This window comes from Schistocerca gregaria, chromosome 8 (assembly GCF_023897955.1).
Source record: "Schistocerca gregaria isolate iqSchGreg1 chromosome 8, iqSchGreg1.2, whole genome shotgun sequence".
Taxonomy (NCBI): domain Eukaryota; kingdom Metazoa; phylum Arthropoda; class Insecta; order Orthoptera; family Acrididae; genus Schistocerca; species Schistocerca gregaria.
In genome coordinates this window covers 64,922,289-64,949,678 of record NC_064927.1, presented here as the reverse complement: position 1 = coordinate 64,949,678, position 27,390 = coordinate 64,922,289, and the positions used below count along the sequence as shown (strand labels likewise).

The 27,390-nt window shown below is 46.8% G+C and overlaps 1 protein-coding gene across 1 annotated transcript in view; it reads right to left on the bottom strand.

The window, feature by feature from the left end:
- The window catches only part of LOC126284542 (uncharacterized), a 495,687-nt gene that overhangs the window by 312,042 nt on the left and 156,255 nt on the right, over positions 1-27,390 (bottom strand). Inside the window, exon 5 of the mRNA XM_049983544.1 lies at positions 9,065-9,272. Coding sequence (XP_049839501.1) covers positions 9,065-9,272 — 208 coding nt within the window. The remainder of the gene's footprint in view (positions 1-9,064; positions 9,273-27,390) is intronic.

Sequence of the window (27,390 nt, the reverse complement as noted above, 5' to 3'; positions counted from 1 at the left end):
CTCAGCGGACGACCCTGTTGCTGTAGACATCTTTACGTGTTCACTGTGCAATCAGACCTGGAAAGTGCGACATGATGTGATACACGGGCACGGCAACTCATCTGCACCGTGCTTCACCGTACTTTCACTGTGGTTTTAATTACCCAGACGATCGGAGGTTGAAAAAATAGCCTTCGTTGCAATAAATACATTCTTAGTTTGCTAAGACACCATCGAAAATTGAAATAAAAGATCTTCGTACTATCCGTTAGATATATGTGGGCACAAGAAAGAAGTCGCAGGAAGTAAGGATAGCACACTGTAGGGAATAGAGAAGACGACAAAGAAGTGTAGAAATGAATGACTACTCTAGAGTGGAAGTGGTGAAGATGAACGTAATAGTTTGTCTCTCTCATTAATCGAGGAGAACACCTTCCCTTCACGCCATCAAGCCTCATTTAAGCCGCATTTCATTCATGTCCGTTCGTCGGCGGCAGGAAACACTCGACTGAACCGACTATCTCACAAAGATCAGTCTGTCGGGGGGAAAAAATTATCCTTTGTAGCGCTGCAGCTGGCGCCAACTTCTTGGCGCCGGTGCCAGACGACTGCTGTCTGTCTGACGGAATTTGTAAGGGGAGGAACGACAAAATGAAGGCCGCGAAATTCGAATTCATTGCGTGCAAGGGAGAGAGAGAGAGAGAGAGAGAGAGAGGAGAGACACGGGCAAGTACTGTGGACTCCCACGACGCCTAGGCACGCAGGCGGGAGCGAAAGGGCGGAACGCCCCCCATGCAGCACCCCGTCTGCTGTCGCCAGGTCGCGGAGGAGATGAGCGCGGAGGGGAGGGGCGGGTGGAAGGCATCCGCGGGGATTCCCGGGGGCGGCGCCGTATGCCGCGATTGTTGCGCCGCGCATGCGCGCCGCAGCCGCGGGCCTTTGTGCGGACCACCCATCGGCGCGCCGTATTGTGTGCGCACATTCCTGCGGTCGCGCGCCTGTCCGCAACAAACAAAACACCCGCCGTGGCGCCGCCGCCGGCATGCGCGCCTCACGCCCTCTGCCGTGGGAACTCGCTACTCGCCACGGCTACGTGTTACTACCTTGCGGCTGAAAGCCCACTTTGTAGCTAATATCGGGGTCTATATGTGCGGGTAACCGCGATAAAGCTTCATTTGTGGTTAAAAATTAAAAATAAAGTATCGCTATTTACATGCTATACTCCGCAACAGGGCGCAGGAGCAAGTGTTCCGTATGCAAGACCAAGCTTTCCAGCGCTCATCCCTGCCTACCAGCAGGTAGAAGCCCCAAGCCACGCAGTCCGGGTAGTAAATATTCATATTGTTTTATTTTTCAGGTGAAATTTGAAACCTTATTTACAATGTCATATACAGGAATCTAGTTATGTTCAATCTACAGGCACATACATAGTCTCCACACACAGGAATTGCATTTGTGAGAATTAGGTTTTAGGAGACACCATATTTTTTTTTTACTAAGTATTTATGCTCATTTTTTATTCTAAGTATAATTATATTCTTTTTATTAATTGTATTTGGTAACCACTTACCTCTAACAATTGATGATTTGTATGTTATCTCCTAATGCGAACATTTTTAGTTTAGGCTTTACTGTGACTGTTACTGACATTAAATGAAACAACAAGTTTACTGTTACCAGTGACCGTTTTATTTTTTCCACGACACGTTTCGAAGGTTTAAACCTCCATCATCGGGTGGATTTATATTAGTTAGTATTACATATGTGTGTGTGGCAGTGCCACAAGTTCCTCCAAAATCGTAACACAACACACACACATATGTAACACTAACTAATGTAAATTCACCCGATGATAGAGGTTTAAACCTTCGAAACGCGTCGTGGAAAAAATGAAACGGTGACTGGTAACAGTAAACTTGTTGTTTCATTTAATGTTATCTCATACTTAAAATTAGTTTTAAATTTTGTATAGAGGAATCCTATTATGTTTAAACATGGCTACCCGAATAATTCCTGTATCTAAGATTGTTTATGTAAGAATTTACCAATACCGTTATATATTAATATTCATTAAGCTCTTACGTTTCATATAAAATTCTAACATCATTTATAATCTCACATAGAGAAATCTAGCTCAGTTCATTTTTTTGAGCACATGTATAGCCTTGCACTCTCAAATTGCATCAGGGACAACTCGGTTCTTGGTGGATACCATATAGTTTAGATTTCTTGTTCTTTGTTTTCTTTTGTGTATATATTTTTATATCTATTTTGTTTTACTTTATATTTAATTAATATTAGTTTTATTAATTATTTTGCATATAAACTTCACTCACTGTATCAAAGAGTGTACCAACGCACAGAGCAACAGCCAGGGCAGAAACGTCACAAAAAGGTCCGCCTCCACGTGGCAGGGACGGTAACGGAATAGGGCTTGTCAAGATAACCTAACTTGCAAGCTGCCATTATGCCTAAGAGACCTAACGCTGCCTGGCTTGTCACTTGTCATAAGTAGCACACGGCCCACCTTAGTAACCCAGGTGGTGGGCTACTCTGTAGTTTGTGGGTTAAGGCTTCAGTCTCTACGGGAGATTGCTTCCTAGTGAACCCGTTCCCCGATGCAATTACAGTTACTATATGCACACACCTCCTCAAGGTTCCTGTTAGCACGTATTGTAGCTTAAAACCTAAGACTGCACCAAGGACAATCCTCGTGTCTCCTCAGATTATTATGTGGCTTGACGGCTACTGGAGTGCAGAATTCATAGCTCTGTGACAGAATGTGCCGCTCTGTTATGCCCACATACACTGCAACCATGTTATGTGTCGGGAATCGGTGATGGAATTTGTGCTCCAAAATATTACACTGGCTACTTTCCGCAGTTTCGCAAGGGCAGAACGAGAAGCGACAGAGAAAACACTAAAGATACATTATCGGCACGATACTGTAAAAGTTCGTATTGTGTGCGGATCAGCGCCTGAAAGCACACCCGCATCAAGGATTTGGCATTATTTGCGATGACTAGAGTGACAACTAATAAAACCAAAGACACAGATAAGTACCTGGTCAGAAGGTTCGCCGAACTATTTTAACACTATTTCTCTACAGTTCCTCTGTCGAACAGTGCACGGGAAAAACGAAGTCGTGAATCTCTCTGTGCGAGCGCTGATTTCCCTCGTTTTATTGTTATGATGATTCCTCCTTTGTAGGCGAAGAAAATATGTTCGCGTTCGGGGAAGAAAGTTGGAGATTGAAATATCATCAAAATACAGAAACTACAACACGCGTATCATACCTGTCACCCTCTCACCCTAAACAAAACGATTTGCCCTCCCCTGAACATTTTCAGTGTCATTCGACAATCAATATCTGATATGTATCCCATACCGCACAGCAAGACGCTATCAGACGACGGAAAGCGTCACTTCAATAGACCTGTTGCATTTTCTGAGTGCTCTGCCAATAAATGCTGTTTTTTATTTGGCTTCCCCACAACGTTATCAATGTGACCGTTCCACTTTAAATTGTTCGTTATTGTTATCCCGAGATATTTAGTTGACAGCCTTCAGATTTGGAAATTCGTGGTAAGGTCTTATAGGACCAAACTACTGAGGTCATCGATCCCTAAGCTTGCACACTACCTAATCTAACTTAAACTGACTTACGCGAAGGACGACACACACATCCACGCCCGAGGCACGACGCGAACCTCCGACGGGGGGAGACGTGGGGACCGTGACAGGACGCCTTGGACCGCGCGGCTACCCGCGTGGCCCTACAGATTTGTCTGATTTATTGTGTGACAGCAATTTAACGGATCCCGTTTGGCACTCGCCTGGAGGACTTCACGCTTTTCATTATTTAGGGCCAATTGCCACTTTTCGCACCATACAGATATTTTGCCTACAGCAGTTTGCAATCGGTTTGTACTTCTAATGACTTTACTAGACAGTAAGTGACAGCATCATATGCAAACCGTGTAAAATGGCTGTTCAAATTGCCTCCTATTGTTTATATAGATTAGGAACAGCAGAGTGCCTATAACACTCGGGGAACGCCAGATATCACTTCCGTTTTTCTCGACGACTTAGTACGAACTGTGTCACGTCTGACAGGAAATCACGAAGCTAGTCTCACAAATGAGGCGATACTTCACAGACACGTAGTTTCATTGGAAGTCGTTTGTGAGGAACAGTGACAAATGCCTTCTGGAAATCTAAAAGTGTGGAATGGATTTGACATCCCCTGCCGATATCACTCATTTACTTCGTGAGAATAAAGAGCTAGTTGTGTTACGCGAGGACGATGTTTTCTGAGTCCGTGCTTTGTTCCAACAGACGGCTTTCTCCGAAGTATCTGATAATCCGCGAACACAGTATACAGGGTGTTACAAAAAGGTACGGCCAAACTTTCAGGAAACATTCCTCACACACATATAAAGAAAAGATGTTATGTGGACATGTGTCCGGAAACGCTTAATTTCCATGTTAGAGCTCACTTTAGTTTCGTCAGTCTGTACTGTACTTCATCGATTCACCGCCAGTGGGCCCAATTGAAGGAAGGTAATGTTGACTTTGGCGCTTGTGTTGACATGCGACTCATTGCTCTACAGTACTAGCATCAAGCTACTGCACATTTCAGTCGAAGTGTTCGTACGCTTCTCAGTAACAGATTCGGTGACCGACAGATTGGTAGAGACGGACCAATTCCATGGCCTCCACGCTCTCCTGACCTCAACCCTCTTGACTTTCATTTATGGGGGCATTTGAAAGTTCTTGTCTACGCAACCCCGGTACCAAATGTAGAGACTCTTCGTGCTCGTATTGTGGACGGCTGTGATACAATACGCCATTCTCCAGGGCTGCATCAGCGCATCAGGGATTCCATGCGACGGAGGGTGGATGCATTTATCCTCGCTAACGGAGGAGATTTTGAACATTTCCTGTAGCAAAGTGTTTGAAGTCACGGTGGTACGTTCTGTTGCTGTGTGCTTCCATTCCATGATTAATGTGATTTGAAGAGAAGTAATAAAATGAGCTCTAACATGGAAAGTAAGCGGTTCTGGACACATGCCCACACAGCATATTTTCTTTGTTTCAGTGTGCCGGCCGCGGTGGTCTAGCGGTTCTAGGCGCTCAGTCCGGAACCGCGCGACTGCTACGGTCGCAGGTTCGAATCCTGTCTCGGGCATGGATGTGTGTGATGTCCTTAGGTTAGTAAGGTTTAAGTTGTTCTAAGTTCTAGGGGACTGATGACCACAGATGTTAAGCCCCATAGTGCTCAGAGCCATGTGAACCATTTTTTTTTCTTTGTGTGTGAGGAATGTTTCCTGAAAGTTTGGCCGTACCTTAGATGTGCGAAAATTCTACTGTAAATCGACGTCAGTGACATGGATCTGTATTTCAGCGGATAAGGTTCTGCTGGAAATTCGAGGGAATAATGTAACAGATAAAAAAGTCCAGAAGCTGACCAGCGCACACTTTTGCCACCCCCTTTTCTGGCCGCGTGTGCTCCAGACAGGTACTACGGCACATTAGGAGCTGGCGCACAGTAGCTGAGGCAGCGCAGGGTCGATAGCCGGCCAGCATCGGCCAGCCTCCCAGCGCCCAATAGCCGCGGGCCCGCAGCCTGGCGCCGCCGCGCGGCGCCACCGTCGCTGCCGCTGCCGCTGCCGCTGGCGCCACACAATTGAAGCGTCGGGCCGCGCCTGGCATTTGCAGCAGGCCAACCGTGAGCTATTGCCGCGATGCGCCGCTCCCACGGAGGCACACAATGCCTCCGGCAATTAGCCGACTCCCCAAAGCACGTCCCCCTCGTCTTCTTCGACAATATTCTCTAATAGATGCCAACTTGTCGGCTGCCGCCCTGTTCGAAGAAGGCAGCCACTTTCTGCCACCAGGTAAGAGTAGGCCGCGGCGTTCAAAATGCTGGACAAAGGTTCGATTTCATAGCCATTGCTCCGTGCTAAACTATCCGACTGACTGGCGGACCACCAATGGCGTTTATGCGGTAACATTACTCCGCGTGTAGTGGCGCTGTTGTTCCTCTATATTTTGAGTGATCTGCAGGTAAATACTGAACGTGTGTAATTATAAGCCGGCCGGTGTGGCCGTGCGGCTCTAGGCGCTTCAGTATGGAACCGCGTGACGGCTACGGTCGCAGGTTCGAATCCTGCCCCGGGCATGGATGTGTGTGATGTCATTAGGTTAGTTAGGTTTAAGTAGTCCTAAGTTCTAGGGGACTGATGACCACAGATGTTAAGTCCCATAGTGCTCAGTGCCATTTGGACCCGTTTATTTGTAATTATCACTCACACAAAAACACATACATACATAGATGGTGTAACGAGTATAAGTGCAGGTACTTCTGTATGGTATTCTGAACAATATTACGTCTGAATTTACGTAATTACCAGACTAACAATTAAAGCTACTACAAATCATATGTTTTCAGGTTAGTTAGTGCCTGTAAAGTAGAGGTAGCAAGAGCAACCCGTTAACGTCTATTTTATCCTGGACAAGAGATCAGGTGCTGAAGAGTGGGCAGGTGGACGCAGAATGTGTGGTCTATACCGACAGGTGTAGACCACTTACAATTAGTAGTGGAGTTATGACGGTGCAGGAAACATCAGGCAGTAAATTATCTGACGTGTTTGTGAGAAGACTGTTCGACCCAGAGAAGAAACAACCAAGACACTGATGGGTGTACATATTTAAGTACTACATATCAACAATTGTGCATTTGTTGTACAAATGACAGTTCCTCTGACGACGTGCCATGCGTCCTTTGTGTGTTACAGGTTGTGTGGTTGACGCAGCGTACTGCAAGCAGAAAATTTATCTGATGTTCTTGTTGGGAACAAGACGAGATGGTGTTTCTGTACGGCCAAGCACATGGAAACTGTCGAGAGGCAGCATAGCTGTACCAGAAGACGAACCCTCTCAGATACTAACCACATCACTCAACATTTTAAGCCCTTTTTGGGCTTTTATGTGATAATGGGTCCTTTCAGACAAGCGAACGTGCAGGGAGTCGGCGGACTGCGCTTACACCAGATTTGGAGGACCGCGTTCTGAGACGATACCTAGTACAGGCTCCAGGCAAGTGGCCCGCTAACACGATGCAAGCCAAATTATGATAATGTGTATCCCACATCACAACCGCCACTATCGCTATCACCTCAGTCCCATGGGGGCCACTTTGAACATCTGTTGTGACGTGAATGGGATGTAGCTCTGCACTGTTTTGTTCTCTTTGCATGTACCGCCCATATCCCGACACAAGTTCATAGGACCTTTTTTCCTCCATTTCGAGACAAGAATCGGTCCCTGTAATTAAGGGGTTTTATACATAGGATACCTAAAAGAAACGTAGCTAATTTTCTGGTAGGCACAGCTTTTGTAGTACCGTGTTTCACAGCTAAGAACACAGAGGGCGTACATTCCACAGCCAGTAAGCCTAGTTCAGTCGCTGAAGAAGGTCAGGGCTAGTTTCAACAGAGTTAATAGTGACAACTGTTTTATGCTGTTGTGGTTTTTGCAGTGGCTGATTTTCGTCAGGAGCGTGCGCTGCTGAAGTACCGGTTACTCTTCGTGTTTTACTGTCCTTGCTAATACACATCGACGAAACGAATATCGCACTAGACGAATTTGGAACCGCTCTATCGAAGGTGTACGTGAAATTCAGCTTTAAAATCACGTTCTTTTTTCGGAGAAAAAAGCGTAGCTTTCTTTCGATACGATAGACGTTGTGAGTAGTATTTGTTTGGGCTAATGCCTGCTAGACATCGCGAAAGCAAATATTTCGCGAAACACCAGAGAAAATGCGCCTGACGACTCTTAGGAGGGAAAACCGGTGTACTACAAAGGTATGTTTACGCGTAATCAGCAGAGATAAGTCTTAGATAAATACCATATGTACGAAAGAGAAATGTATCATAGAATTTCATTGTGTACTCTGCACAGAAAATAATGTATGTGACTTTCTGAACAGGTGGACTACAAGACTACCGTAACTAGAACTTTTTTCTAAGCCCGCCATTATCCCTATATAAAAATCGACCATTAGCTAAAAATTTCGCGTGTTTTTATATATTACTGTAAAAACTGCAGAATGCTTAAGCTCCTTACTGATCGAAAGCAACACGAGTAAGTGGCATAGCACACGGAGAACGCTATTGAAAATTGGAATCATTTCCCGAAACTCATCATTCAAATTATAAATAAAAATAAAAATAGTAAATGGTAGTAGAAAAGGTTTTATAAACAAATAATTTGTTCTTACAGTCGCTTTTTTAGTGACGCTTAAAATCAAAATTGGTACTCTTCTCGCGTAAACGATTAAAAATAGGTCCAGTCCCCCAGTAACCAACCAACGCTTTTGGGACGTTTCTCGTCGTCCTTAAGTGAAGCCAAAACTAGAAATTACCTGTCAGATATTCCCCCTACCCACTACTAGCCTACTTGGATGTTTTGCTGAATAGAACGAAAAACTAGATAATGTGACGTGACACAGTGCATGGACTCACACTTCTAATATCGCTCTGCGTATGCAATGCACAGTAATTAGTGGAACGTTCGAGTATAGAGTAAATGCGAGGCGTGTTTTTAACCATTTGGCCAGGTCTTAAATTACTCAGCGCCATCGGGCATGCTCTATAGAATGTCTCTCGAGCAGAAATTCCACAGCAGTAGAAACAAAACGGAGGAGTGAGACTTCCTGGCAGGTTAATACTGCGTGCCGGAATGGGACTCTAAGCCGCAGCCTTACCTTTCGCTGGTCGTGGTTGGTGGCTGCATAGCTCAGCCAATAAGACCGTTGCCCACGACAAGTTAAGGTCCCGGGTTCGAGTTCCGGCCAGGCACACAGTTTTTATTTGGCAATAACTTTCGAAGCAGCCAACAGTCCACTGCAGAATGAATGATACAGTACAAAATAGAGGGGCGTTTACATCGTCCAGTGACTGTCAGTGCAGTGAAATGTTGTCATTCGGACGATTTGTGATGATCGCGTTCCCCGTTGCAGCCGAGACAATGTAAGTATTGAGAGAATGAGAGTGGGAATGAGAAATGGTCGCTGGCTCACCTGTAGAAGTCGTTCCTGCAGAAGAGCTTGCCCTCGCGGCTGAAGCACTTGTCGGTGAGGTTGCCGTGGCAGTCGAAGCAGCGCACGCACTCGGCGTGCCACGTGCGCTCCAGCACGTTGAGCAGGAACTTGTCCAGGATGGGCTTGTCGCAGCCCGCGCACGCTACCAGCATACTGGCGGGGAGCAGCGCGGCGGGGTGCGGCCGGCCTGCCAACACACACGTCGCCACCGTCGTCAGAACATCTTCGAGACGTGGGGCTACGATTTTGTCTTTTCTGAGGTTGTTAGGGACTGCCTAGTTGTTTCATATAGGAGGAGAGTGTGGAGAAGAAATGCTTTCCCAAAATTTGTTTAGTGTATGGGAAGCGTGGTATTAGTTTCGTACATATGTGTCACAAATTCCAGATTTTATTAGGTGGGGAGCAGTGTCAGGGTGTGGATGGGCTAGTAACTCTATTGTCATCATCAACATCGTTAGCATCATCATCAACAACAATACAGCGATGTTCCCGCACTAATAACATGCGACCACAGTCGTCATCATCATCATCGTCATCACCACCACCACCACCATCATCATCATCGTTATCATCATCAAGACATCTGTCCTGGCTTTATTTGACAGTAGCCATGTGGCGCGACACTGCAGTCAGTTGTTGAATATAGCGGTTGTGCTTCACACGTCCACGATGTAAGGGCGCCGGCCAGGGTGGTCGAGCGGTTCTAGGCGCGTCAGTCTCGAACCGCGCGACCGCTACGGTCGCAGGTTCGAATCTTGTCTCGGGCATGCATGTGTGTGATGTCCTTCGGTTAGTTGTGTTTAAGTAGTTCTAAGTTCTAGGGGACTGATGACCTGAGATGTTAAGCCCCATAGTGCTCAGAGCCATTTCAACTATTTGATTTAAGGGCAACGAAGTGTGATTCGTCTTCTGCGGAGCACGCGAAGAACTCGTATCAAAATCCAGAGGGAAATATAGCTCACGAATGGGGAAAAGTGTCTCGTTTTGAGACGTGTGATGATGATGATGATGATGATGATGATGATAATGATGAGGAGGAGGTGTAAGTTCGCATGAGGTCCCGCGGAGACCTGCATGATAATGAGCGTTCGAGGTATCCGTGTTCGGTTCCCTGAGGACCCGTGAACGACCTCGCAAACACTCCCATACAGAATTCCAAGACCCCGGGAAATATCCTTGAGGTGCACACACCTATCCATTTCCACCATTGCGTTTATGTTGCCGTCTATCAGCGACGAACGCTGCCTCCTAGATCGCTTATTGCCATGCAAATGTTTTTGGGAGTCACACCTCACCTTCCTTCTCCTCCCCTCACATTCAAGCAGAGACACTATTCCCCATACGTGAACTGCATTTTCCTGTGTATTTAGTTGTTCCATAGAAAACGAATCAGACTTTGTTGCTCGTAGGCCTTGGACGTGTGCAACACATCTGCCATCTCCAGCAACTGACGGCAGATAAGACCGGGCTGGTCCAAGAAAGGTCCTGTCCTGGGAATCGATTTCTTGTTCAAAAGTGTGTGTGAAACCTTGTGGGACTTAACTGCTAAGGTTATCAGTCCCTAAGCTTACACACTACTTATCCTAAATTATCCTAAGGACAAACACATACACCCATGCCCGAGGGAGGACTCGAACCTCCGCTGGGACCAGCCTCACAGTCCATGACTGCAGCGCCTTAGACCGCACGGCTATCCCGCGCGGCTCGATTTCTTGACTTCGAATTACAGCCACAGTTTGGGTAAAAAAGTAGAGGCAAGGACTTTTTGACTCACCGTCGTACAGTGGTGCTCTGTGAGAGATACTGCCACACCTGCCCATTAACTAAGAACATCATTGTCATAATCGTCTTTTTGTTTGATAGCGTGTACTTCTTATGGTGCAACTCGTTTTTTGACAACGTTACTCAGCTCTGTTGGTGGTCAAGTAACACATGATAAAAGATCCATCCGTTACACCAGGGGCGGTAAACGTTTTTTACCTATCGCTCAATTCTCTGTCTTCGTTAATCATAAATTTTTCTAGCCGCCCAGAGGTTCTACAATAATGGTGATTTATAAAGTAGGGAACTTACTTTACTATATAAAATTTATAAAGTACAGGCACGGCAAATTAAAGCAAATAATAATATCTTACCAAATACCTTGAGTCAGAATTTTATGAAAACCTTATTAAAAGTTTATTTATTTATTTATTTTTGTTTTTTCAAAGTCGAACAACCTACTGGCCATCACGAACTTTAGAACGCCCCTAGCGGGTGGTAGGGACCAGCTTGACTACAATACCGCGGCGTTACACTAACTGCACACTGATCAAATGTCCATAAATTTTTAGATTATTAAAATTTTACTGCGTTATAAAGAACTTCCAACGTAATGTGCTAATCTAGATTGAATAGTACTTTGATCTTGTGCTGCGCAGTGTAACAAGCTGCAAGAATTCAGAGTTCGACGTTCCGTTTCTTCAATTTTTGTTTATTGTTGGGCTTCAAATAAATTAAAATTATCCTCAACATCTATGTTGATTTGAACACTATTGTACTGTACGATACATCGTAAAACTCGAAGTGGTCTGTCCTTAGATTCCTACGACTTCATCACTGGCTCACCCAGCTTTTGGACTGGAATACATATCGTTTAATCTTGAATACGAACCACTGTGCAGCTAGGCAGTTTAATATTAGAGGCAAACTACTTGAAGAGAGCACTCCGTCTTCAGGCCGCAAGGGGCCCATCGGGACCATCCGACCGCCGTGTCATCCCAAGTTGAGGATGCGGATAGGAGGGGCGTGTGGTCAGCACACCGCTCTCCCGGTCGTTATGACGGTTTTATTTGATCGGAGCCGCTACTATTCGGTCGAGTAGCTCCTCAATTGTCATCGCGAGGCTGAGTGCACAGCGAAAATTGGCAACAACGCATGGCGGCTGAATGGTAACTTAACTTCGGTGATCTCACGGGAACCGGTGTATCCACTGCGGCAAGGCCGTTGCCACTTGAAGAGAGAATGGTACGGTATTGTTGACTGGAAAACCGTCTAATCGGAAACTGTTTTCATGTTCCAGACACAGTGGCCCCTACCCTCGCGGTGTACGCTCAAGAGAAAAAACATTATGATGTTTGGAAGGTAGGAGACGAGGTACTGGCGGCATTAAGGCTGTGAGGACGGGGCGTGAGTCATGCTTGGGTAGCTCAGTTAGTAGAGCACTTGTCCGCGTAAGGCAAAGGACCCGAGTTCGAGTCTCGGCCCGACACACAGTTTTAATCTGTCAGGAAGTTTCATTATGACCACTTGCTTAATGGCTTGTTTGTCCATCTTTGGAACGAAATACAGGCTCTGATATCAGGGATCCGACAGTTTTTTTTGTAGATTTGTGGAGGTATGTGGCGTTTTCTACGCACAGGTCATGTAATTTGCGTACACTACGGACAGCTGATTTGCGTACGTGGTGATGACGCCCAGTAGCGACCCAAATGGGTTCCATAGAGTTTATGTCGAATTTGGTCGGCGAGACATCAACGTGAATCGAACAACTGTAGCATGGTTCTGGCTCCAAGACACGAACAATTAACTTATATCGCTGAAAGATGGCATCGCCGTCGTGGAAGACGTCAAACAAGAAGGGATGCAGATGGTTCGCAGTTGTCAGCATGTCTTCGATTACTACTACAGGTCCCATGCTAGTGCAGGAGAGTGTCTCCTACAGCATAGTACTGCTCCCATAGTATGTGTCAGGGCGACGTGCACGTTTTGAGAAGGTACTCACTTCGATGATGGCGTTAGTGCAGCCGGCCAGAGTCCTAGTATAGAAAAATTCCGATTGTCCCGTTTTCACTGCAGTCGTAACTGACGATGTCGTTGGGTCAACATATGAACACGTAGTGTGGCCTGCTGCGGAGCTCCATATTCAACTATGTACGACGAACGGTCTGCTCCTGAAACACTTGCGGGTGCACCAGGATTTTGCTCTTCCGGCAGAGATGCCACAGATCCACCATCTATCCTACTTTACCGAGCCTCCGAACCGCTCGTTCTGTGAAGAGTCGTGGACGACCTACCATTGAGGGCCTAATGGTAGTTTCGCTGCCCTTCTACCTCTTTGCACAGATGCTCACATTCGACCAGGTTCGCCGTTTTCGAGATACTCGTTCACATACTCTGTGTAATAGTTATCTGCCCTTCGTCACAGTCGGTTATCTCAATGTATTTCCCCATTTGCAGCCGATATCTTCGCTAGGATGATTCCATGGCTATTCCACCTACATACTTTTGCGACCGTGTCACCTGTCCGCATCGCCACCAGCCTCGCGGTGGGCAGTGGTCATAATGTTTTGGCTTATAACTGTACGAAGATTGTGTCTTGAGCGTATCTCTTCAGTGTAGGGGACTGTAATGGGCGTGTGTGTGTTGTGCGGTGTCTTATTTGCGTTGTACGATGGTGAGAGAAGGGAGAGGGTAAAACATAGTGCCAGAAAATAGCCTATTCCTCTCGAATAAGAGCAAGGGGCTGTCGGACATAACGCCCCAGTGCGACGATGGGAACACCATCAACACTGCTCTACGGCCCTCACTCCCTAAGACACTGCGCAAAGGTCCAAAATTTCATCCACTTCGTGAGCAGAAATTCTGGTTTTGATGAACTGTACGTCAACACCTGGCCTCCCCAAGCCGACCAAATACTACCACTGAATATTTTTTCCACCACCGAGATTCGAACAGGTGACCTACGAATCGAGCGTCACCGAACGAGCGTAAGTTTACCACCTTTTTTTTGCAGACAAGTGCTCTACCACTTTTTTTTTTAGCCGTGATAGTTTTGTGTGTCCATCTTGCAAGTATTTCCAGTAATCCAGGACGTTCAGTAAGTTCGTACGTGTGTCTCTATAGATGTGATGGACCGTCATACCTGTGATCCACGCCACTGCGTTCGTCGTATGACGCGGAAAATACGTTTCCTCTGGGAAAAAATACTATGTCAGAACAGACTGCTGTACAGATAGTGCGCCGCATGAACGCTATTATCTGTCTTGCGAGAGTCCAGACAGCCAGTGTCTCGCCGCAGACCAGCCGATGGTCGTCCGTATCCAGCACGCCGCATTGCTGACACAAGTGCGATTCCGCCAAGTGTATTGCGTACTTTTTATCATTCGTAGGGTATTTTCGGTTCATGACAATGTATCATGTTGATCTGACTGTTGTAGGTAGGTGGGGGTGGTGGACCGTGCGCCACACCACGTGCCAATTAACAGCTGTATGTTTCCGTTGCACCCTATTCTGGGCGATCTGTCGAAGAAGCAGATGGTACACGTCCTTCGATGTCGATTGTTGGGTCGTCGGTAAACGCTCTCGAACGTAACTGTGTTCCACGATGAACGTGCGCACATACGTTGAATGGGGCTTTATATGGCCGAAACTGAAAATTAAACTTTTCACTCGAGGGAAGACTTGAACCAAGGACCTCTCGTTCCGCAGCTGCTCATAGCAACCGCGGGACCACGGCGCTCCTGACCTCGACTACATAGGCTTCTAGAAGTGGAAGAGTGGTGATAAAATAGTCTGTCGACTGATCGGGGATTCAACGTATTATTCTCTTTTTGTGACCGACATCAGAAACATTTACCGCAGTCCAGGTTTCGAACACCGTAGCACGGGCAGCGTGCAGCGCAGTTTCGGCCGGCGAGAATCCCGTGCGTCGGTATTAGGTTGCAGCTAAGTTGGTAGCGAGCTGCCAAGGAGCTGAGTGATGGCCGCCGCGGCAGAGGTTGCTGGCAGACGCGGCGTGTGATGGATGAGGCGGCCGTGCTAGCCGCGTCACCGCCGGCTGCCGAAAATCTCGACGTAGAGGAATGACGGCTTTCCCGCTGGCCCCGTGCGCCACCTCCCGTGATTGCCGCATCACAGCCCCGGCGCCACCGCCGCCGATCCGCTGGACGATTCATTTCCATCTGGCTCCCTGTGACAGGCTGACGCTTGCTATTTGTACTCGCGCCTGACAAGCTACCACACGCTAACGAGGACATTCTCGTGAGTCGCTGGACAATACTTCGACGCGCGTTCGTACAGTGGTAGTACCAATGAGGAAATGACGATTCGTTTCGTGTCCTTCGATTTCTATACAGATAGAAAAAAACGAACGGTTTTGCTCGAAGATGACACGCACCACAAGAAAAGAAGTAAGTGCTTTTGTTATGGGCACTGAAGCTGTTTCCATACTAAGTTTACACTTAGCTGTGTTGGTTGTTTACATTGTATGCAGTTGATTTTGAAGCCGTTTACGGCTTTACCTTCAGGCAGTCAGGCTCACAAGGACAGGGTGGCATCGGCTGTTCGATAACACCTACACCGTGGTGTGAGCTAGAGTCCTATGTCTCATGGGCCCCAGTTACCACACCTTGCAGTCATTCACTCTGATGGGCCCTCGTTTGGCAGTAATCTATAAAACAGAATTTCACAATTTCTTGCGTGTGACTACAGCAATGACGTTATCAATCAATTCGAAATTGCGAGAGTCTTTCTTTTAATTCCACCACGGTGTGATACCTGGGACGCAGGGGCTTCAAAAAGTCAGTCACACATTCACACCGCTGGGGACCTTTTCGTTCTCTTGTCGAAATGAAATTCACCCACAAGTATAAATTATTGCTGCATTCTTCAAAGTAGTAGTGAAGTTCATCTTTAGATGAAATTTCATTCGACTTCACTGTCAGATAAAGTAAACAACTAATGTTAGTTTGATAATAGCGAGAAATGTGCAAGAGTAAGAGAAACTGTGGCCGTTGGTAAGGGTAACATCCAAAGCCAATGCTTTCCTCAGGCGTAGACGAAAGTTCAAATAAGTTCACACTTTTCATTATGGTTCAAATGGTTCAAGTGGCTCTGAGCACTATGGGACTTAACTGCTGAAGTCATCAGTCTCCTAGAAGTTAGAACTACTTAAACCTAACTAACCTAAGGACCTCACACACATCCATGCCCGAGGCAGGATTTGAACGTCGACCGTAGCGGTCGCGCGGTTCCAGACTGGAGCGCCTAGAACCTGCACGGCCACTGCGGCCGGCTTTTCAGTGTGATGTATTGCGAGTTTCGATTCTTCTTTCTTTGGAAAAATCCATTCTAACAATTTACTTCTCCCGCTATCATCCCGGTGACATGGATCGACGCACTCCCAACGTACCATATAGGTAGATAGTACCTACGCCAACAAAATGCTGGCACCGAGACTGGAGAAGCGGTCTTGCACTAGTGAGGAGTATCACGGAAAATGACAAAACGCATTTATTCCTGACACAGGTTGTGGGTTTCTCCCGCTGGATCCATGACAACGGCATCGCGCTGCGGCAACGTCCGCAGCCCTTGCGGAACGAGTGGGAAATGGAGAATGGTGTCGCGCCCTGCCGGCAGTTTCCGGAAGCCGAGTCTGTGGAGCGTGCTTTCGTCTGGCGATGCTATCTGGCGCGCCTACCGCCGGTCGCGCCGCTGCTCACCCGGAACCCAGATAGCCCTGCCTGTACCTCAGGGAGGGTACGCTGGCCGGGCACCTCCACCAACAGCAGCAGGCCTCACCCGGAACCCAGATAGCCCTGCCTGTACCTCAGGGAGGGTACGCTGGCCGGGCACCTCCACCAGCAGCAGCAGGCCTCACCGAGTAGCCTCACAAGTGCAGCACGCTCTCCAGCAAGACTGACAGTGGGACGACACGAGTGTTTCATCTGGAATGTGCTCCTCTTTGATTTACCACATTTAATTTTTTTTTCCTGTTCCGTTATACTATGAAGACTTCTTTTATTTAGAACTGAAATTGTTGGATAAAACCTATCTTGTTAACAAAATGAATCCTCAGTAAAGGGCTAAAAAGAATGACAACTGAGTTGATAGAATTCTACTCTTGTAATGGCGAGGACGCTGGTCCGATTCTTGATGAAAGTAATTTTTTCCAATTTTTGATTTCAGTTCATTGTCAAATATGAAACTCGAAAATTAGTTAACAAATATTTGCATGAATTACAATTTTTTTAATTTGAATAGCAGTTTATCTCTCTCTCTCTCTCTCTCTCTCTCTCTCTCTCTCTCTCTCTGTCTGTCTGTCTTGTGACGAATTCAATGGGGCTAGCCTAGGATTCCTCTCTTGTGTCAACCCCTCCATCTCAGACTGGCACTTGTTTCACACATCTTGCTCACCAGATGGTAGAGTTTCGTCAGGACTGGCTCTCCCAAGGCCGTCAGTAGTTCTACTGGAATGTTGTCTACTCCCGGGGCCTTGTTTCGACTCAGGTCTTTCAGTGCTCTGTCAAACTCTTCACGCAGTATTATATCTCCCATTTCATCTTCATCTACATCCTCTTCCATTTCCATAATATTGTCGTCAAGTACGTTGCCCTTGTATACTCCTTCCACCTTTCTGCTTTCCCTCTTTTGTCGTACAGTAAAATTCCCAATTCATCGCTACCTCGGAGGTGCTGGTTCCCATCGCTCGTGCGCCGACTATAACACCTCATTCAAACTCATTTACATCTTGATACGCTGCCATTGTAGCAGCAGTAACCGAATTAACAATTTGCGTCTGACACATATAGACGTTGCCGACCGCAGCACCCTATTACATATTTGAATGCGCAGTTGCTTTGGCGCTTCAGTGTGTATACGTAACTAAATGGCAACGAGAAGCTGTATTGAAGGTTTTCTGGAAGTCAGGAAATAGTGTTAGCGCGCACTGCGCAGGGTACTCCCTTCTTGATCTCTCGAAGCAACGTCCGTGCCTTGGTCGACTGTGATATATCGGGGCCACCTCCCTTCTCCTTCGCGTAACTGCTGAGATGTCCACGTGAAGCGGAGTGGACCCCATTCCTATCCTCCTACCGAGGATATCCTTGGCAGTGTCACGAATCGAAACCGGGTCCCTCGCGTGACAGCTCCGAAGTTGGAACAATAGCCGAGTTGCCCAACGTGATTTAGCGCTGTGAGTGGCGAGGAGGCGCGAGGGAGGTCGTTAGTAGCGAGTAAAAGGCTGAAAGCGAAGGATTCCGTCCACACGAACACGACGTAGTTCCCGCCGTCGGCTGCGCCGCGGCCGTGAGTATTTGCTGACGGGAGTATCTGCGGACGGAGGTAGCGTAACGACGCTAACGCCACTAACTCATGGCGGGCAGGCCTCAGAGCGCAGGCCTCTGGGCTTCGTTAACGGCGTGTGTCGCGACCCAGGCAGCGGCAGGGCGCGCGGTAGCGCCCTGCAGGTAGGCGCCCGTAGCGCTCTGGAAGTGGTGTGCGGGCGAGGAAGCGGCTGCCCGGGTGAGGGGTGGTGTGTACCCCACGACGGTCCAGCCGGTAGCTTACATCCTGCCGCGTCTGTGTGCAGCAAGCCCTCGGCGGTGCGCGGAGAACAGTCAGCGGTGATTCTCGCGTTAGTTACACTTGGCTGAGGTGCTGAACCACTGTACTGTTGAATGAGATTTTCACTCTGCAGCGGAGTGTGCGCTGATATGAAACTTCCTGGCAGATTAAAACTGTGTGCCAGACCGAGACTCGAACTCGGGACCTTTGCCTTTCGCGGGCAAGTGCTCTACCAAATGAGCTACCCAAGCACGCCTCACGCCCCGTCCTCACAGCTTTAACTCTGCCAGTACCCAGTCTCGTAGCTTCCAAACTTTGCAGAAGTCGCGAGTTCGAGTCTCGGTCCGGCACACAGTTTTAATCTGCCAGGAAGTTTCGCTGTAGTGTTCATTACGGGTGGCTTGAACGCTAGGGTGGAAAACTTAAGGGTGAAAGTAACCCAAAATGATGTGTGGCTGCCAAATAACATAAAAAAATGGTTCAAATGCCTCTGAGCACTATGGGACATCATCTGAGGTCATCAGTCCCCTAAAACTTAGAACTACTTAAACCTAACTAACCTAAGGACATCACACACAGCCATGCCCGAGGCAGGATTCGAACCTGCAACCGTAGCGGTCGCACGGTTCCAGAGTGAAGCGCCTAGAACCGCTCGGCCACCCCACCCGGCCCAAATAACATAACTCTATTGGACTTGTACGGTGTAATACGGAAATCAGGTGAAAGAAATACGCAGTGTGACGAACAAAAAAGACGTTTTTATTCAAAGCCAATAATTAAATGGAAGCCACCGCGATTCATGGTCCCGTGGCGGCGTGTGACCACTAAGGACAACATTGTAGCTCTGCAACTTCTCGCAAGTGGTCCACAAGTTTGTTAAGAGGGCGTTTCATATCTCCAGCAGCACGATTCACAATTGCTGGATTATCGTGGACGTGCTGCAGTATGTTTTACAAACGCTCCCGACAGCTGCTCGATGGGGGAACTGGGACTCCAATCCATTCGCCGAATATTTCTCGTTACAGGATCTCCTCCACATGCGCTCTTCGATGCCGTCACGCATTGTCGTCCATAAAAATGAAGTGAGGACTGAATGCACCCCTGAAAAGGCGCACGTGAGGAGGGAGTACGGTGTCGCAATAACTTTGACCTGATCGTACCGTGTTCGAAAATTTGAGGGCCAGTGTGCCCATGCAAGACTATGCCTCCGCACAACTTATCTACTCGACCAACAAAGCTATCATGTGACACAATACTGGACGCACCATCACATGGCGAGATATGGCGACACGTAATCCACCGAGGAACATTGGCGAATATGAACGCTTGGGAGGACAAGGTGTTACGGTGTGGTGACCGGAGTGGCCGAGCGGTTCTAGGCGCTATATTCAGGAACCGTGCGACCGCTACAGTCGCAGATTCAAATCCCACCTCGGCCATGGATGTGTGTGATGTTCTCAGGTTAGTTACGTTTAAGTAGTTCTAAGTTCTAGGGGACTGATGACCTCAGAAGTTAAGTTCCGCAGTGCTCAGAACCATTTTGCTATGGTGTGGGGATATACAATGTTGTTGTGATACTGTACGCCCTCTTGATGTGCCTCTTTTCAGTGGCCTGCTCGACCATTTCTGTGGATGACAATGCGCGACCGCATCGGAAAGCACAGGTGAGCTCTTGAAACGACAGGATATTCGGCGAAAGGCGTGCCTTGGTCGTTGCCTCGACATAAATCTCACCCAGCACATGTGGCATGCGCTGAGGAGACGTATCGCAAAACGTTCAGTGTGTCAATGAGCGACCAGCAGTTGTCAACTCATCGTAGAGGACCGAAACGCTCTACCGCAAGAACTCCTTACCAACGACTTGACCAGTGTGGGACCACCTTACTGACCATGCACTGCCTGCGTGGCGAGCAGTCGCCCCGTTAGAAACCATACCCAATGGACCACCATGAATCGCGTAGAGTTCTAATTATTGCCTTAAATAGCGGTATAATTTCAGTTCGTCAGGTGGTGTATTTCTTTCACTTACCTTCTGTACTATAGTGTAGCAGGTTTTGCTATGTACGATCAAAGTGTCACAGAGTTATGTCACTTGGCAGGGACACATCAGGGGAACCCCAGCGTAGCCAGTCAGCAGGTTAGACAACGGCTTGGGGTGAGGCGTGGGACAGAGGCAGGGGCGCCAGCTGTCCCCGTCCATCTCTGCAGATATCGCCTCCTTACTTGCACACGACCGTAGCCGCCCGTCAACACTGTGCGAACTTTTCCGCTGCTTCCGTGCCAGTATGGCACCGTCAGTTTATGGGCTGGAATCGCCTGTACGGCGGTATTTTGAGCGGATAATCTACGACAAGTACTCATAAAGTTTTAATTGTCGATTAGAAGAAAGTTATTAGTTTTTTATTTGATTGTTCTTTTGTTTTGTTTTGTCTACCGTCGAGGCACACATTAACATCCGGACGCTACGGTACCGTTAGAGGAGCCGAGATAAAATGTCACGCTCCTTTGATGAAGCAGAGTATTGCGCCGTATTCGTTTCCCGTGTATGGGCACGGATAGCACTGCAATGCGATCTGAGCTAATGGAAGTGTACGACAACAATGCACACTGCTTACGCAATAGAGTTTCAGTGACGAAGAATGAAGTGGCAGACCATCTGTCTGCGGAGGAAAAGTCGAGGCGTTAGTGCTGCAAAACCGTCGTATATCAATCGAGGTGATAGTGAAAAAATAGAAATCACTCGTGGGTCTGTTTTCAACATCTTGCAAGACATTTTGAACACGACAAAGATCGCCATCACTTGAGCTGCACAATTCCCCATGCAGATTCAAACAGCCCACCGATGTGAAGCAGGACTGTAAAATTTACAGGTATGCCGGGCCAACGTGGAGAACTTCCATAGTCGCCAAATCACTCAGGATGATTACTGCACGGGATTAGCCGAGCGGTCACGGGCGCTGCAGTCATGGACTGTGCGGCTGGTCCCGGCGGAGGTTCGAGTCCTCCCTCGGGCATGGGTGTGTGTGTTTGTCCTTAGGACGGTTTAGGTTAAGTAGTGTGTAAGCTTAGGGACTGATGATCTTAGCAGTTGAGTCCCATAAGGTTTCACACACATTTGAAATAAGGATGATTGCTCCGTGTGTCACTACGGCCCAGAAGCAAAGCAACAAAGCAAGCAGTGAAAACATGTGGATTCACTGTTGTACAAAAAGCACACAACCGTTATCCGGCAAAAGCACGCTGAGTGTTCTTTCGGACAGCCAAGGTGCTGTGCTAACAGATTAGGCTGGTCGGGGCAAACTGTCACGGGACGGCACTACAGAAATCTCCTCACTAGAGGCTGCAGTGCCGAAGCGTCGGGCGAAGCGTCCGAGGGGGTGTTTGACTTACAAGGCATCGCCCCAGTTTTGCTCCTCAGGACACAGCAAACATCCTGCCTCTTTTAAATCTGGAGTATGTGAACCTAACTCTTTAACTCTCCTACAAAGATCTACTGGGAAAGAGCATCTTTAGCACCTCATCTGCAGAATTCGCACAATACTTGACACGCGCTATCAAAGAAAACTGCTAACCTGGTGCTATGAGCAATGTAGCACCCTTGGTTCCGGTAGGAATGACATTAAAACCAGAGCACGCCCAGTTGAAACAGACTGCTGTGTCCCTTGCCTCGTCTGACCGTAGGGCGGCTGACCATCATTTGAGCACTCCACACTGGTTTCTAGTTATCGCGGAGAGAGCCGCACAAAACAGATTTCAATCTATTTTATTTATATAACTGCGCGCTTTCAAAGAGAAATGGCATTTGCAGTGTGTTGTAGTATGTTAGACACGATCACCCACCGCCAGTGGCCAAGAGCCTTAAAGCGCCCGCTCCCGGGGAGGCGCACAGGGCTTGGCTGTGGTTTCTAGGCCATTTCCCATATATGACTAGGCGAATATTGGGCTGGTACCCACTTCCCGCCTTAGTTACACTATCTGCAAGCATTTCAAACCTTCACACACTTGCACATGAGGCAACAATGTGCGCAGACAGAAGTACTACACTGTTTCCGTACTGTGGTGAGGGGTGGGGGAGGGGGGGGAGGGAGAGGGGAAGAGTGGTGATCTCAGGAAAGGTTTGTGGCCCACTCATTGCCACTAGCAATGCCGAATCCGAAAAAACCAGCCAAACCTGTGGAGACACGGTATAAGGCAAGTAAGAAGCTGAGTAAGTTATAATGAGGCGTATCTATGTTTCAGCCCCTCCAAACACAAGCATACCTTTTCTATTTCGAAGAACGAAAGCAATTGTGTTGTGGGAAAGAACAGTACGAGTTAGCTGCAGTCTAGATACATGGCGACGGAAGCGTATGTGGAGATAATGTCGAAGTTCGCGGTCGTGAGCTTTGTATGTGGCGCGAGCGCTTACCGTGATAGCAGCAGAAGCGAAACCTGTATCTGGCAAAACTGCTAAAAACCGCTGCGCGACCGATTCTGCGGCTAGTGGCGGCGGCGGCGGCTGTTTTTAGATTAAGTCGGTCGGTCGTGAGGCATTGTTCTTCGCCACTGGCGGTTTCTTTTGTTTTCTTCCCGCCGAGACGGCGCTAACAAGATCAAGACCGCCAGATTTCAAAGCCAAGCGTGGCGGTCGCCATGGGAGCTAATGACCGTTCGTATGTGTTCAGCCAACGCGGACGCCATCCGATGCGCGTTCAGACAGCTGTGAAGATCTGTTTGGAGAACAGCGAGGGGGACAGTACATTCTGTACAGAAATGTATCAAAGGTCGTCCGGGTCTTTCACTGGACGATATATGGCCGAAGAATTATGACAGGAACAGCGACCGTTGTACCCACCGGGCCGGCCGGTGTGGCCGAGCGGTTCTAGGCGCTTCAGTCTGGAACCACGCGGCCGCTACGGTCGCAGGTTCGAAACCCGCCTCGGGCATGGATGTGTGTGATGTCCTTAGGTTAGTTAGGTTTAAGTAGTTCTAAGTTCTAGGGGACTGATGACCTCATATGTTAATCTCATAGTGCTCAGAGCCAGTTGAACCATTTTTTTACCTACCGGAGACATTGGTATTGCCGTGTGGCACTCATTTTCTGCCTCTCAGACCATTTCCGCGCAACACATTTGTGCGTTTGTGCTAATTAAAAGTACAAGAATAGTCATTGTAGGGATAGGTGGTTTTTTTGAAAACAGAAATCAAGAAAGTGTTAAAGTCGTTCTCTTGTTTATGACACACACGAAAAGATATTATTTAATTAATGTCACTATAGATACACGTCGCCTGTCTCTCGCTCCCAGCATTGAAGCCCACATGCAACGTAATGGAAATTGGTAGAATATGACAGTGATGCCACGCAGAAACCCATTCAAAAATTGAGGATGATTCAAGGGATGATTGTTGGATATCACAAGAAGTGAGAGGAAGACATGCAAATGGAAACGAAGATAAGACATAATTAAAATTGCAATGAAAACGCATTAGAGACGGGCAGGACACGAAGCAAAGCGAAAGAACTGTGTTATGGATTCCAAGAGATCTGAAACTGAGAACAGAATAAGAAATGTGAGAAGACGACATTAGAGATCACGTTGAGCCTCATGAGTGCGGGTAGCTAAAGAGTATAACGCATTGAAAAGTGTATATGAGGTTTTGATCCAAAAGCATATATCAAAACACTAATGATGATGACGATGAAAACTGTTGGGTATGGTGAAAAGTTTTTTTCCTAGTTCTAGCCAATTCCATTCTGCAACTGATCTAGTGGTCCGTCCATAATATCCTTTCACACCGTATAAGTATAAGAATCTTCGTTTTAGTGTAACTGTTCAGTATGTGATAATTACGGCGAGTCGCTGTGACTGTTGACTACGGTGGTTCGACTCTGAGGTTTAACCCTTCACCATATATATCTTGACACTTTTTGCCACATTAGAATTGTGTGCTGGGTCGGGAATCGATCCCGGAACCTTATCTTTCTTTATCGACTGAGATATACGGGCAGTTTTAGTCTGCCAGAAAGTTTCAAAACAGAATAAATACTCAGTCCGGAACGGTTCCCTAGACTATCTCTAAGCCATTTGTCGTCAGTATCCTTTCTTCCGGGAGTGCTACTCCTGCAAGATATACAGAACTTCTGTGAAGTTTTGTAGGTAGAGACGAGGTACCGGCGGATGTAAAGCTGTGATAAGCGCCCTCAGTCGCGGCTAGATAACTCAATTGCTAGAGCTCTTTGCCCACGAAAGGTAAAGTCTTCAACAAAAAAATCCTAGGTTCGAGTCCCGACTAGGCGCACAGTTTTAATCTACCAGGAAGTTTCAAATCAGCGCATACTGTGCGGAAAAGTGAAACATTCATTTGGAATAAATATCGTATTCGTCCCCATGGAGATGGTACGTGGTCAATAGCGTTTACTGCCCTCGCTTCGCAAGACGTTACGGCGATGTTGCGGTTACACTTTACACATCTTACTATCAGTGAATGTATACAGCCCCCTATTGCGTCTTAATGAAAGAATTCCGGCGATGGGAATAACTTCCGTTCGCTGTATTCGTAGCAGGTACCTCGGAATGCACCACTACTATTCACTGACCTCGCACCAGCATTTGGAGAGGATAATTTTCATAGCCTGCTCCCGACATGCAAACGGAAGTAGACTACAGTCAGTGCGGTTTGGTATGTATGAAATCCATCTCATGGCAATATAACGCTTGAAAGCTTTTATTCAGTTCGTATTTCTATTTTCGGCGTTTACCAAGTTAAAAAAAACGTGTGTATTACGGAAGAAGTAGAATGCTAGGCAGTCCCACACGTTATTGTATACATGATGACTTAGCAAAAAAATAAAATTAATATCCATCTTTCTGTACTGAAAAAAAAAAACACTCCCACCCACGCACACACACAGTTTTTTAAATGAAAATCTACGGTTGGACGAAGCTGAACTGATGAAATGCTAGTGTAAACATGTCGAGCAATATTGTGGACAGTTTGCTAATATTTTCAGGTTTTATATTATTTTACGCCGACCGCGGTAGCCTCGCGGTTCTAGGCGCTGCAGTCTGGAACCGCGCGACTGCTACGATCGCAGGTGCGAATCCTGCCTCGGGCATGGATGTGTGTGCTGTCCTTAGGTTAGTTAGGTTTAAGTAGTTCTAAGTTCTAGGGGACTGATGACCTCAGATTTCAAGTCCCATAGTGCTCAGAGCCATTTGAACCATATATTCGTTTACTTCGTCTTCTAGTTACTTTGATATGAGCGCTTTGTTCACATTTATAATCGTAAGCTCGTAATTAAGTTAACCAAAAGTTGAAAATGAAACTAAACAATGTGGACTTCTTCGATTTCTTCCTTCTGTCAGACATGGGAGACGTTCCTAACACCTGGAATGTGCTAAGGGCACCGTCCACAAAGACCTCCTACGTCATCATTCTTGCAGAAGCATGACCTTCCGAAGATGGCCACACATCTGTTGCAGACGCCATACTCGAACACTACCAAACATTTGGACCCGAAGGAGATCTGACATCCACGGCCTGGATGAAACTTTATGTAGACTTTATGGATCCGCTGCGGAAACTTAACGAAGATACTTTCATTCAGACAACAGCATCTTCGTAGATGAACACGGGACGACTAATCGCTCTGGTTTAGAATGTGAACGTCCGTAACTCCCATCCGTGAGGAACGCACGGATTACTTCACTTGTGGAAACGTTGTCGTGCTGATACCCGTAACTCGAATAGTGCACATCTAAGTAATGGCCTCATCAAACATTTGGGCAAGATCTTAAGCGTGTTTTACATGGGGTACTTTAATCTCTGACATAAAAGCTTTACACACTTTAGCCTTCAATAAACCTCTGATTCGTTTGTATTACTGTTACGCAAGAGAGAAATCGGTAGGTGGAAACAGGAAGCTAACATTGAAAGAGAGGTAATATTTTTTTGTCTTGATACTTGCTTAACTTCAGCATTGGAAAAGTAATGAAAATAATCAAAGTGAAAACTGTAATTCTGAGGGATTGACGTTGCAACAAAATACCTGATGTTAAAAACGGCAGCAGAAATAAAACTTAGGCCTAAATTGTACGAAAGTTGAATTGTTCCAGTGGTATAGCCACAATGAACAACAATAATTGTAGTTCGGAGTTATAAAATGTGTGCCGATAGGAGTGCATCTTTTTATAAGGAGAAGACAACTAACTGTTATAGTAAACAAACCATTGAGTAGTAAAAAGCAAAACACATTTTAAAGATATTCTTCTATTCTACTGAAAAGTGCTCCTGCGCATAATCGACTGAGGCGTTTAGAGACGATAGCATTGTTGATTATTTAACGATCTCCAAAAGAGCAAAAAGAAATATTTTAAAACTTGAAAAGGAATCTCGCTGCCACATGGTCATAGATACAAAAAAAACCTTGTTGGCTATAGCCTTGTAACAGTCGCTTTAGGAGGAAACCAGCTGAATAAGGAAATCAGAAAGGCAAAATACCTAATGACTGCAATAGGCCAAAATTATCAAAAACATTGATGAGCACCAGAGAAACATGGGATCATCGATAACATAAAAAAAGAAGGAAAAAGTTGTGCTCCTGTTGTTACACAGCCTCGGATTTTATTACTTCGTGTTTCTTCATCAAGTATGTTCAAGATACTAACCGTAATTAAAGTTTCTCTTATGGCCGGAAGTTCAGTCTTTTGACTTCTCGTATATTGTCGCCTTTTTAATTTTCAGTAACCGTTCTCCAGGAGGTACCCAGTTTTCAACTACAATACGTGGTCTACACGTTCGGGAATTATAGTGTTTCTCTAGTTTCGTTTCGCTTTACCATTGTGAAGCGAACTGATGACTCACTCACGGAATGAGCGTTTGTGATGCGTGAACACTAGCGTTCACTCTGTACTTTAGAAGCCGACGCGAGAAATAAATCGGGGACCCACAAGGCATGCGCGCTAAATTAAATGACTCTTGTTTGCGAGCATCAGACAAAC